Source organism: Lichenostomus cassidix, chromosome 4A (assembly GCF_008360975.1).
Source record: "Lichenostomus cassidix isolate B80296 chromosome 4A, HeHo_3.0, whole genome shotgun sequence".
Lineage (NCBI taxonomy): Eukaryota > Metazoa > Chordata > Aves > Passeriformes > Meliphagidae > Lichenostomus > Lichenostomus cassidix.
The window spans coordinates 9,402,076-9,416,551 of record NC_139485.1 but is presented as its reverse complement, the minus strand read 5'-3'; the positions used below and the strand labels follow the sequence as shown (position 1 = coordinate 9,416,551).

At 36.8% G+C, this 14,476-nt stretch overlaps 1 protein-coding gene across 6 annotated transcripts in view; it reads right to left on the bottom strand.

Moving 5' to 3' along the window:
* TENM1 (teneurin transmembrane protein 1) overlaps positions 1 to 14,476 on the bottom strand; it is a 452,127-nt gene that overhangs the window by 137,015 nt on the left and 300,636 nt on the right. For all 6 annotated transcript variants that reach the window (XM_085060418.1, XM_085060417.1, XM_085060421.1 and 3 more), the window contains one exon: positions 3,731 to 3,969. In XM_085060418.1, coding sequence (XP_084916544.1) covers positions 3,731 to 3,969 — 239 coding nt within the window. The remainder of the gene's footprint in view (positions 1 to 3,730; positions 3,970 to 14,476) is intronic.

The window sequence follows — 14,476 nt, the reverse complement described above, 5'->3', positions numbered from 1 at the left end:
TGTAGTCAGGGATGGTTAAATCCAAGAACATGAGATGCAATTTTCAGAGGCACTGAACATTTGCATCACCTGCTGAAATCAATAGGAACAGTGGGAGTTCAGCACCTTTGATCAATGGGACCAGTGATTTGCAAGTCCAAATCAGCTGCCGATAAAATGGTAAAGTATCATGGAAGAAAAATCCTACTCACTATTGGGCTAAAAATAACTACTAAATGAGCAGCCATATCACCCCATTGTATTGGGCTTCAAGAAAATGATGTGGTGTTGAAAAAAAACCAGAAGAAATACTGTATTTCTTATTCTATCTCTTGCATTTGCCTAATTTACTCTTAAAATTTTTGGCAAGACTCTCAGGAACTGCTGGTGGAGCTGCTGTAGCTCCCCACACTCCGGTGAGAGGCACCAGCATCACCTCCCTGGGGTGTGTTCCAACTGCTCACCTTCCTCACTGCCCACTTTGTGGGCAAATTCAACAGCTCTGCCCCAGATTTACATGATGTACATTTCTCAACACATAGGAAAACAGAAATTGAAAAATGAAAGTATGTAGGACTTTTTTCCATAGAAAATATTTTACAAATATTTTACGAACACATTTACAATTACGTCTCCAACAGCTTGAAGACCAAACATGCACTTTCTGAAATAAGGTTTTTTTGGAGTAACTACTATGACCTTAGAACCTATTCACAGAAATTACTCCTGTTGAAGTGAAAATATGTGTTTTACTTGGTAAACTAAAGATTTTCAATAAATCTGCTGTTACATAACAATCTACAGTGTTCTATAATTTCCTTACTGTCCATATAATAGTGAAATTTACTTCAGAAAGGCCAAATAGTAAACACAGTGATTATAGGCCAAAAGAGGATTAATGGAGAAATAGTATTTTTTTTAGCTGAGTAGTAGTTCAAAGGAGAGAAAATACAGAAGAATTATGTGTTCTCATGTAAAAGCTTTGCTACTGAGTCTCACTGATAAGAGGGAAAGGGTGAAAAGTAAAAGAACAAAACCATTTTGCTAGTTTACCTTTTGCTTGAAAAGAAATTACAGCTTAGAGCACTCTGGCACAGGTCTCAGTTCATTACAAATATAAGAGCCACTTGTGAACTTCTGATTTAGAATAAGCTTTGTGTCTCTAAGACTTTGGAGATGTTCTGAATTAAGGCTGAGCTTTGGGCATCTTTTAAAAAGTAATGTGTAGCTCAAGCATTTAAAGGCAGTGAAAAATACTTGAAAAAGAACACTTAAGTTCTTAGATTAGGAGAAGTAAAAAGCTTAATGTTAAATTTTGATTAACATTCATTTGGCCTGAAATTGCAGTTCATGGTAAGTTAAGGCAAGCTATGTCAAAAAATAAAATGATGAGAACAATTTTGTCTTTACAAAGTCTCCCTTATTCTTCCAGTAACAACTGTTTGGCTGATCACATGGCAAGTTTGGTCCTGAAATTAAAACAAGTTTTGTTTCACAATTTGGGCCATGCCTGTAGTGATTGCTCAGACACAACTTCTGCTGACTTGAAGAAAACCTGCCTGGAATGAGGGATCTGAATCATGGTGAGAAAAGAGAAAACACTTGGAGGAGTGAATTTTAACTTCAGTGTTACATACAGTCTGAATTTCTATATTCAACTACCCATTTAAAACTTGCACATTTAAATTTTCAATGTGAAAAGATATGCAAATATGTAAGCCTCCAGAGCCAGTGAACTTTGAAAACACTTTATATGCTATGATTCAAACCTAGCAAAAGGGAAGGAACTAAGGCATCTAAGTAATAAGAAGAGACCATAAACTTATTTAAATATTTAATCAACCAGAGATGGGCAGCAGGAATATTAACTTGGAATAACCTGAATCTGCCGGAAAGCTTATGCCATTGAAAAATTTCTGGGGAAAACAAGAGCAAATAATGGCATCCTGAAAAGTTTTCTGAATTAGAACTGCTGGTTTAAAATTTTGTATTCTTGAAATAGAAAACATAAATAGAAATAGTAAGAAAACATAAATTAAAAAAAATTAATAATATGAATAATATAATATATAATAATAATGAAATTCAGGGGCATCTCCATCTTACCTGCTTCTGCCTAGCTAGAGAAAACATGCTACACCCTTGTGTTACCAAGATATTGCAAACAGACACATCTACAGGAGAGTCACACAGAGCTTTGTAATTCATGGTGACAGGGAGCGCTTCCAGCCTTCTCAGGCTGATGACATGTAGCAGTATATCCCTAGAAAGTTACAGGAATTTCAGCGTCAGACTGAAATCTAAACAGGGATGAAAGAGGCAGTGCTTCATCCAGATAAAATCTAAATGGTGTGGGTGGGATAATATGTGTAGCAAACAGATGAGGCTGCAAAAATGATACAGCCAGTCCTAACCGAGGGCATATGCTCACCAGCTGTTATGTAAATCTGCAATTAATGGAGCTTACGAGATCCTCAGGTGCTTTCAAATCATCATGCACCAGAAATGCTCAAATCTGCTTTCCCATATGCATTAGGTGAGGATGTTCGGAAAAAAAATCTCTCCTGATGAACATCTTGCTGACAATAACCAAAACTCTGTCACTTTGTCACAAAAACATCCCAACCCAGTGGAAAACAAGAAATTATTGAAATTGTAATAACTTTCATTCTAGATACATTCATTCAGAGAATACAGAAAATCAGTGGCCATGTATCAGTTTGGAAGTATGTGTACTTACACCTCTGTCAAGTTTTACCAAGTACAAACCACGCTCCTTCAGGCAAAGCCAGAGTTATTCCTGTTCAAGCTATAGGGTATCAGGGATACTCTGGCTCCTGCCACCTGTGAGCTGCCATTGAAAGCAACAGTCCAAGAGTGTGTGTGAGACAGCAAAAACTAATCAGATTTCCCTGTGCTTACAGAAGCCACAGTCACATTCTGAAATTCTACAGACAGAATGGTCTTTAATATTTTCAATTCAGACTGAAAACCCAATGTGATAATTAATGTTCAGGCTACATTTCTTGCAGGAAATCACAAAGAATTGCTCTCCTATGTACAAATGTAACCACAATGACTTCCAGCCCACCTCCAAAAAAAAACCCCAAAACCTGGGGAAGCCCTTCTTAGCTGCTCTGATAAACCCATCTAAGATATTTTGCTAACAAAAATTACAAAGTTGGCACTATGTAACGTATTTTTTAAACATTAATTCAATAACGGGATAAAAAAAATCTATCTTAGACAACATGGTGTAAAACACTATTTTTAGAGCTAGTTGTCATTCTAGCCAATGATAGAACAATTAGGAGGAAAACCGTGAAAGATTTAAATGGTGATGAGACTGAACTAAGCGTAGCAAGGCAAAACACAATTAAACATTACCAGTCTTTCCAAATAAGTCTTTACAAGCTACAATGTTGAAAGGCGTAATATGAAAATCAAATGTTTAATTTAAGAAAATATCACAGCAATTAAAATCAGCAGGAGTCCTCTACTAATATAAACATGTAATCTTGAATAATATTTCTTTCTCTGTTAGGCAGCATCAATATTAACAGAGTGGCAAGTTAATGAGAATTCCATGTTCAACCTTTAGCCAACGCAGTGTTTTGTTCGCCAGGATTTACAAAGCACCAGTGGCAAACATTATTAGTAAAACATGATTTGTGTTAATGCAAAGCAAGCAAGACAACAGAGCAGAGAAGGCAGAAGAATAATTCAGCAGAGGAAAGGACGCAGGGCTTACCGATGACATAGGCGAGCAGCAGTGCCAGGGTCACTGTGATAGCAGTGGCACTCAGAGCTGTGCACTTCCAGTTGCAGCACCTGTAAGGTTTGTTAAAAGTGAAGGCAGGTCTGGAAAAGGTACTTCTAGGAAGAGGCCTAGGAGGTGGAGAGTAAACAGTGTTGGATGTTAAGGGATAGTTCTGACTGGCTGCGCTGAAGATAGCTGAAGACCCAGATCCATGTTTAAACAGGAAATGCCTGCAAAGAGAAGACAAAGAACCAGGTTGTAAAAACCACTCTGTGATGTAAAAAGTGAAAGGAACTATATAAACACTGTATAGTAAACACTGCATATAGAAAACATCAGACAGAAAAATGTGTATTCAAGTACCCTCTGCAATTTTTTTAACCACACCACAAGATGTCCAGCAAAGTTTCAGTGAAACAACACAACATAAATGAATTCTAAACTCTTTTCCCCAGGTTTCAGTAATGCTGAGGGAAGGTTGTTTCTCAGTAGAGTACTGGGATCCTTCAGGATGAGCAATGCTGGTGGGCCTTTACACAGGTGTGCCACAGACATGGGAACTGTTGCCAGCAATATCCCCTCCATCCACACCAAACTGGGTTTATTCTCCAGGAATACCCAAAAACTGCTAAAGCCAGTGCCACTGTGAACATTTACCTTTTACCACAGAATGTAGGAAATTTATAAAAAAAAAGGTGATCACTTAGTCACGTGTTCTACAAGAACAATCCATTCTAAAGAACTGTAGTTACTATGTAGGTGACCACAATTTCTTTACTCTTCTTAATTGAGCTATTTTGAGAGCAGTTTTTCTTCAAATGCTTTTGCCTACTGTGGTGATTCTCAAGCATACTAAGAAAGAATTCATTTGGAGACCTATTTCAGCATACTTTGCAGGAATGATTGCCTTTAAGAAAAAATAGCAAAGACTTACACTAGCACAAAAATAAGGTACAGAAATGTGCCTTGCAGAACAGGCTCTAGTGCAGAAATATAGAGTGGTTTTTAATAGGAGGAAGGATGGTTTTTCAGGACTGAAAAGTGTTGTCCAAGAGAATGTGGGAAAGGTTATTTAATGTTACACAACAACTTACTGTGCTATGTGCTCAGAAATTGTGGCAAAAAGGGCAGATTCAGGGCTGACCATACCAACCACATATTCTTTTGGAAACATCAGCTTTCTTTGGTCCTTCTTCCCTTTGTTTTAAGTGAGCAAGCTTCTTCAGTGCCTTCTTTTCTGACAGGTGCACCTCTAAAACTCATGCCACAGCATGCACCCAAATGTTCCCCTGTCTCAAGCCATGAGGGAGGAGTTGGGAAATCAAGTGACATTGATTTCTTTCTGGACCTTCATAGGAAGGTCCAGAATCTTCCCAATGGCAAATGTGCCTTTGCGCCTTCAGCAAGGCACGAGACCAGCTTTTGAATGCATATATTGATCAATCAATCCATGCTGGAAAAATTTCTCTGATGGATACACAGCAGGATGTATGCAGGATCAAACACTCAAGAGTATGAAACATTGTTATACTGTGACATTTGACTTTAAGAATATTGTAAATACATGTTCCTGCAATGGTAATTGCTAAAATGGTAATGAGTAGGGTATTATGTATTTCCATGATAAGATTTTAAAAGAAAGGTTATGGTTTTCAAAATGCCAGATTATAGAAAATAAAAAGGTATTACAGAGCAGTTTTATCTTTTAAAGAGGCCTTTAGTTATACAAAAAAGAAAGCAAATGAGAATACAGGTTAGCTTGCAATGTAGCTCACGTGGCCTTTGTATCAGGAGTCTTATGACAAAACCACAAGAATGAAATTTGAGTATTAGCTACCTCTGCTTCATGATTATTACCCAAGTGAACTGCACTTAGGCAAAACTGGACATCTGCCCCTGACTGAGTACAGCACCCTGGCATTGCATAAGACAACACATTGTAGTTTTCCTTCCCACTGCCTTCCACAGCTGGAGATATACACATTGTAAAGCTGGCATTGCTCTCAACATTGCAATGTTACCTCTATTTTAGTTCAAAAATTATAAACTCATATACAGTAAAATAATAAATTCAAATGAAGTAATATAACTTTTTACTGGACTATATAACCCTGCTCCCTTCCTATCAGGCCATGAGAGCACAGCTGGTTATTTTGGATTCAATGCTTTGTTGTCACACATGAAAGCTTTTGCAAGTATGTGAAGCTTTGCTTCTCAGTCAGCAGTTAACAAGATACACACAGTCACTTAGGCTTTTGGTAGGGAAAATGTCACGGCAAAATTCCCGTTGATATTCAAGGAAATAGATGCAGAATCACCATATAAAATAAAATATATGTTATTAGATATATGCATATACATATGAGAAGCATGTATACATATATACATACATGCACAAACATATATACACACACAAATACAGTAAATATAGAAAGTCTTTACCTGCTTTACATGTTCAAGACATAATGACAAATACCTACTAATTTCATGATTTCTCATTTAAATTTTTTGGAAATTACAGCAAAAAGGTCTAATATTGGCAGTATTGATTGTCCTTTATGGTGCATAGCTCAAAGGTATCACAGTTAAAGGGAAGGAAATGCTGAACAGAAAATTGTTATTATTAAAGCTCTAACAACCTGCACTCAATAGCCAGGAATATTTCATACTCTTGCACAGGAATTTATGACAGAGTCTTGATGACAAAATGCTGCTGTGCAGTGGGGCTTTTTTATCAGCAGAAGAGTGCAGAGAATCTGGATTCAGCTTCCTCTCTTTAGGACAGATGACTCCATTCACACAGAGGAGAATTTACATTGCTCTAATTTGTAATAAAACTGGGATTCTGAAGCAAGGGTACACTGAAACTGAGCTACCAGTGAAATAATGTTGAGAAAATGTTTAAAAAAACAAATTGTTTACAGCTTCCATTTCTGGGAGAGTATATTGAGTACCCAAAGACATTTCTATAGAATTTGAAAAACACTGGTGGCACAAAGACAAATTTCCAAAGCCAGACTGTGACTATGTTCTCATAAACTCAGACGACTCCTCATCTGTCTGAGCACACCACAGCTCCCAAAGGACGTCAGGACATGCTAAACTGTTGCTATCAATTCTATAAAATCAGTCTCTCTTTCTAAAGAGCAAAATAATAAAACCTGCAGTTCAAAAGTTTAGATGTGACTGCAGCCTGATGTGTGCTTTAATATTTGATCTAAGAGAAAAGCTAAGGCCTTTTTTTGGGTAAACTGAGAACACAAGGAAAATCAGAGCATTTATGATTGATAACACCACTCCTTCCAAGTGGAGAAAATCTAAATGTTCACAGAAACATAAAACAAAAAATCCATAAAGAAGAATATTCTCTTAAAAAGAGAAATATAGGACATAATCTGTAAGGCATTTGTTTGTGAAATAAAAGTCACTTAATATTATTACACTGATAATTCCAATACATAAATAAATATTAAAGCTCAGTAATAACTTCACATATAGAAGAGGCAGTTGGAAACCATCTCCTCTTTGAGGTAACCACAATGTCTGTCTGGCTGTCCATCCACCTGTTCATCTCCGCAAACGTAGATCTTTTGAACTTTGAATCCTCTCAGGACAAGTTAAATGGAAGAAAATGATCTTTCCAGGACCAAAGCCAGGACCACAGCAGCAAGGGAAGCAGCACAAGCCCCAGTGAGGCTCCTTTGGCACACTGAGCTCTTTGGTGCCCAGCACACACAGGGTGAAGTGGAACCACACAGTGGAACCACACTGACCAGGAGCCACATCTCCACTGCCACACTGACATGCCCAGTAAAGAGGAAAGGCAGGGATTCATTGGGAAGTTCAGTTAGGAACAAGGCATGAAATTAGACCTCTTAGTCCTGCCAATGGCAGAACTGCTTTCCTTCTGTAGAGCAGCAGCTTCCCGTGGCTCATGCAAGTGCTCTTGTTCAACCTCAGGAGGAAGGGCAGAGAACTCCAAGGGCACAGTTCACACAAATGATGAATTCTCAGCTAGGAGAAGGTTAGAGAAGACTTCATTTCTTCACTCGCCTCTCCACCAGGATATTTTGTTATTTACTTTTAGTTTCTTATCTGGAACAGCAATTTAAACCTTATAAAAGCTTGAAGCAACATCCCAACTGAATTCATGTGGCAGTAACATAATACTATTACAGAAACCAGATTAATCCCACACAGAATTCTGTAATTAAATTCTGAGAAAATATTTTTATATCCTGGTACTGCAGAAATGTCCCTCAAGTTTGTCAAGGGCTTGGTATCACTTCTGTAACTTTCTATGCATTAACTCTGTGCCAAGCATCTGTAGGCCCAGACCTTCATTTGTTCCTATAACATGCTTTCCTTCCATTTCCATTAAAAATCATGAGTTTTTAAGAAGAAAAAATGAAGAACAAAAGCAGACTTGAAAGGGAGCCAACAGCTGAGTTAGAAACACAATTGCACTACACCTTGGCCAAAGAATTCGTCTGCATTTCTCCTCGATAAACCAAGTTTACATACATTTGTTCCTCTATGTTTCACATTCAAGAAATAGTTACCTAAAGCATTAAAGCATTAAAAATTGCTGCAAAGCTGTGTGATAGAGAAACTAAGAAAACTTCAGTTTAATCATTTAAGTTGCTCAATTGCTTTTAAACTACATTTTATAGCTGCATATAATGTATGCAATTGTATATCCATACTGATATTTAACTGAAGTAAATCTTTTTGATATCAACAGAAGTGCAAAGGAAATTTTTAAGAGGCATAGTAGATGAAACATAAGGAGGATTCTGGTTTTTGGCACAGCCAGAAAATATGCAGGGATGGTAGCCAAAAGGGATTTGGAGCCGATACAGTTGCCCATCTACTTTGGCAAACACTGACAAGGAGAGATTGGTACCTGCCCATTTTAACTCACTTAATATTTCCTGTGACAACAGTAAGAAACAGAATTTTGCTCTCTCCTCGTTTTCTATCCATTTTATTCAGTACTCAAAATGAGAGGGGAAAAAAGAGGAACCTTCTAAACTTACACAATAATCAGAATACATTTTTAAATAAATCTCCCATATGGCTCTCTAAAACAATATAGTATAAAAACAAGACAGCTATTCTGAGGTAAGTATATATATATATATATATATAAAACCAAGACATCTACTTGATCACAAAGATAGACAGACTATACCCTCATCTTGAAAACCAACCCAGGAAAACTGTATCTGAATGTAAGACATGACTTACCACTGTAGATAGAACAGATCTATAATTTTATAGCCTTTGTTTAACCTTTTTATGTACAAGAACTGTGGGGACAAGGATAGTAATGGGTGAAGGAAGAGAGAAATGGCCAAGAAAACTACTTACCTAATTTATTTTATAATTCTATTTTTACATGTATAATTGAAATAAATTTGAACCCCCCTGAGATTTGTCTTTGGGAACAGAACCAATTTGTTAAAATATCCTCTTTGAGCCAGACTTGCTTTCTGAATCATTCACATAGAATTACTTCCCTTTACTCACAAATGTTTTACTTACATAGCATTTGAAAACTGAGCACTGTGACCCTGATGTGAAAGGATGTAAAAGGCATCTGTAACCTTGGCTTTTTGCTTCAGTGCTGAACAACAAGTGATGCAATGCTGACTCACTTGTCTGCTGCTGCTGTAGGCAAGCTAAGCCTGTTAACCAGGTGACTAAACTTTGAAGTCTCTGGCAGAAATCTGGGACAGTAGTTATATAAATATAGGACAGTGCCAACATCAACCAAGAACAGCTTCGATAATGCAACCGTTCTCCAAAATACAACTGTCTTGTAGTTTCATTGGCTAGTTAATGAAAATAAAAGAGATAAACGAAAAGTTACCACTGTGAGGACATAAATTCCTCTTGCATAAATCAGTATGGGCTCTGTTACTCTGATATGTGGTGACATCTCTACATTAATTCAGTAATTTTCAAAAGTGGTTTCCTGTGACTTAGAACTTTGCTGTAGCACTGCAACTCAAACAAGAGCTGAATAGAACTCACCCAATGAGCACAGAAATTTGTGATGTAAGGAAGGAATAAGCTTGTGGCTCGCACTGCTTTTTTTTCCTTAAATTTTAATTTTTTTGTGGAAAATGAGAAAAATAGCAGTTACAATAATATTTAGATAAGTCTTATAAAGTATGTAATATTTGCAGAGTACTTTGCAAATCAAGCATATGATCAAGCTTATGAATCAAGCATAAAAATCCCAATATTGTAATTTTATTGCCTATGTTCTGTGGTTAGAAGCATGACTTAAAGGAATGAATAACTGAAATACTTGCCCCTCAGTTCTCTTTGCCATGGATTTTCTCCCATGAATATTTATGCACATTCTAACTAACTTTTATTACCAGCATTTGAGTCCACTTCCAAGTGCACTCACATGCATATGGTCTAGTCCAAGCTGTACAGCTACTGTGACAAATAAGACAAAGTTTACTTGTTAAGAGATATGTCATATTAGCTACATAAATACTATTCCGTCTTCTAAACCAGCTTTCCTAGAAATAGCTGTCCAGAAAATAGAAAATTTCTGGGCAGTAACATAACACATGCATATCTGACTTTTCTGGAACTGAAAAGGTAGAATTGTTTTCATGTCTCTGACTCCTTTGCACAGCCTTGACCCTTTGTATTCACCTGTAATTATGGTTCTCTTTCAACATTTAGATTCAGTCTGTTTCTGGTTTTGTAAATGGAAACACTATTTCATAGAAAGCTAAAAGGCTGCTTGCTCATTGGTGGCCATAAAATCACAACATGGCTTTAGTTTCAGTTATAACTTTATAAACCATTACATTATTCAAAATAATGAGCATGGAGTATCTGTGGTGTGATTGTTCAAGTCACTGTATTTAGTCTCCATAAAAAACTCTTACACAAATACTATCCCACTATTCCAGGAATGCCCACACCAGAGCTTCTCACAAAGAAAAAATACAATAGAGGATATGAACAATTTAATTCGCCTTATTGTCCTTAGTGACTGGATCTCAAATTACTCAAAAGCAGGACCCTCAAGTGCCATTGCTGCTGACATGAAAATTGTACTTCACTGGGGCTGACAAATGTTTGCATTTTTATTTCTGTAGAAGACGCCTTCATCCTCGCATTATTAAATTTAAGGTCATATTTACAGCTTTTATTTTAGAGTTCATGGTCATATTTACAGTCTTCAATTTATCTTTCAGAATTCAGAAGTCTGAAATATTTTTAGATCTTTTCTGCTGTGCAGTGAAAACACATGGGACTCAGACTGAATTTAAAACCCTTGCCATGTGTCTGTTTTTAATATGGTCAGCCTCTATATGTGTTGATTTATTGTTTAATTAGGTAGAAAATGAGAAAATACAAGAGAAATGTCATAATAGCAAATACTGGCCAACATAATTTGAAGGAAAGATCATAAAGGAAGCCCTCCCCTGCATTTATTCTTGGAATAGCCCCAAATCCGGTCATTTAACTCAGGAGTGGGCTCCATTCACAAACAAGCTCCCAATGAATTGCATTGCTCAAGTAGAAATTGTCACCCTGTTTGGTGGCTTATGATCGTTAACACCTGTCTGCCTTGGGAGCTGTAAAAGCTACTCTGTTTGCTGTGGAAACATTGAACTGGGAAAAAAATCAAGGCACAAAAGTGCTTTCTGTGTCTCTGCACTGGAGGCAAGATCCACAAGACACTCAAATGCAGAGACCAAGGAGAAAGATCAAACGTTCCAAGAGCTCACACTGAACTGAGTATGTATTTCTAGATGCATTTTTATGGAATTATTTTTGCTTTTAGAACTATTCCAGCTTACACTGAAAGGGACTATGCACAGGTGTCTGTGATCGAAAGGTTATCAATGTACTTCCTGAAGAGTACAAAAATTATAAGGTTGATTTAAAAAGAACAAAGCTAAACCATAATACAGAATAAATCTCTTTCTTGTTGTCAAGATCTCCCCTATACCAAACAGAAATATAACCAAGATATTTTCAGAAAAACAAATACAGCTAATCATACCTATATACCTTAAAATCTATATAACACAGAAAGGAATGATTGCACCTATATGATGATCCAAACACACTTCTTGAACTCAAAAACTCCCAAAGTTTTCAAGTGTTTAGGAGCACAATCAAACTTTAGGGCTCTGAAATATTGCTGAAGTGTAACTGAAAATAATAATTGCCTTGAACCCCCAATACTCCTCTTACTATCCTAGTACTTCAAAGTTTTATATAAATTAATGATAATTGAATCTCAGGTTTATGGTCTGGTACCTCACCGTCCCCTTAGAGGAGCTATTACCATGGTGATAAGATTGCGTAAATTAAGCTGTCTTTTTCCATGGACTTGGCTCATTGCCAGTGCAGTGAAGGGAGATTTCAGTCCATTCAGCACAGCATTAACCTTACTGCCAACACTGCTAAATGGGCTAGAGGAACTAGGAAGAAATTTGATTTTAAAAAGGAAGGAACAAGAAAATATCTTAAATATTGACGCACGAAACAGGAATAAAAACCCCTCTTTGAAAAAGATCAAGCTCAGCTAATTTTTGAGATTTAGACAGGTAGCTTAAAAATTATAATGCTTTGGTAATCGAAGTCAAAACTTAACTCAAAATAAGTGTGACCAGTGGTTTATCCACAAGGGAGCCATAACAGACTTTCCAGAGGGTAACAAAAAATGTCAGGTAAAAATCTCTATTTAACATCTAGATTTTACTTCTTATATGGGGATTTGACTGAAGTCAAATAAATAGCAAACAGCAGAAGAAAAACAAACAAACAAACCAGAAAAGCAAGATATGGAAACAAATATTAAGTTAACTAGCAGGGCATGGAGAAAATGAAAAACATTTCTTTGAGTTATCAGGGTTTAATACTTACTCCATAAAAAGTAGTAAGCTATGTTCAGATGGGGCTGTCAGAGATAATGACAATGTATTACACTGTAAATCACAAGATATGAAGCATTAGAGCAAAGTATCTATGAAACCTGAAAAAACAATTATTTTAGTGGAAAGGAAGGGAATAGACAATAGGTTGCAAGTACCTTATTCTGGGGGAGAGAGAAAAAAATCAATTTATATAAGAGCCCAATAACATTATCCTAAAAAGGAGAATCAATGTTTCCCATGTTTTTATGTGGTATGAGGGATCCTTGCAGTCTTTTTATGGCAATGCTTAAAAATAATTTCTCTGCATGACAATGAAATTACTGCATGTTCATAAGTAATTTTAATAATGGATGTGTTTATTTTTCCCAGACTGGGTGTGCATGCAGAGATGGAGCCTGCATTTGCACATTACAGAGCTGAAGGCTGCAGCACAACTATCAGTTTGAGCTGTCACACCTCCTACAGGTACAAGTCTTCTCCAATTCCTTCACCAGCAGCTGCTCAATGACATGTCCTCTGGAGTTTTAAAGCTGTTCTTAATTCTTGTTTTCATTTGGGTTGCTTATAATCAGAATAACTTCCAGAGTTTGAGAACTGGCCTTGGCAATGACACACAGATAGACTCTAATTTTGGTTTTGACAAAATTAGACTTAGGAGTTGACTTAGGAATAATTTCATCTTTCCAAGTCAGTCTCATCATTAACCAGTTGCATTAGTAAGCTAGGTCCTGATAAAACTGCTTTGCAGATTAGTGCCTGTAATACCTCTAGATGAAGCACAAAACAAAACTTCTGATTTGCCCTTTTCTATAAAAGTATAACCAGGTTTTACTGCACAAGAAAAAATTCAAACACGTACACCACAGTATATGTCTCTACTGCAGCCATTTGGCATCTTATCTAGGGTTTCAAATTCTAATGTGAGAGTACATGTTTAATCCGAGTACTGCAAACGTTTTCAGGACTACAGAATTTTCTTTTACATAAGTATGACACATTATCATTATGAGCAGACTCCTAAACTTGCTTCATTTCTGTCTATCCAGAGTGAATAGGTTTTACAGGCACATGCTTAGTTCTAGGAATCTTTTAGTGTCTGAAAATTCTCTAATATTTTATGGCAGTAGATAAAACATCAAACACATGTACTGTTTATGGATTAACAGGAAATACAGTTGGAAGAAAAGCTGAACATGTGTATTCTGATTTTTGCCTAGTTGTTTCAGCAGGGAATACATTACTGTCTAAGTCTTCTTTTTGATTGCAAATGTTCCAAATTTAACAAAAAATAATCTGCTTAAATATATTAAGTATGTAGATATTAGCTAGATTTGGTATCATTAAAGATTTGGCACAGAAACATATCATTAAAATGTCTCCCTTATTTCATAGGATTATTTTTAATGGACAACTAAACCTTAATAGAGAAGGAAAGCAAGGAAATCCAGATATCATGCCAAAGTGCCTGTTCAATTCCAGCAGAATCATGCCCTGTTAAAGGAAGGAAAAACAAGCTGCAAGCCCTTCATTTTCTCTAAGGCTGTGCTGTGTGCTATGGACTTCTGGGAGTGGTGATCACGAATGTTTTTTATCACAGTGTTCCCCTCCTACAGCACTTGTCTGCACAGAAACTGCAGATACATCCTGGCAAACAGACTCACAGATTTTCCTTTTGGATTATCCAGCCTTTCACTCAGCTTCGTGAGAGACTGCTGGGAGTGACCAGTGTGGGCATCAAATCAGCTGAAACAACCACTGAAGGGTTGGAATGAGGAAGATTCCCAGACTTCGTGAATGACTAACAGGCAAC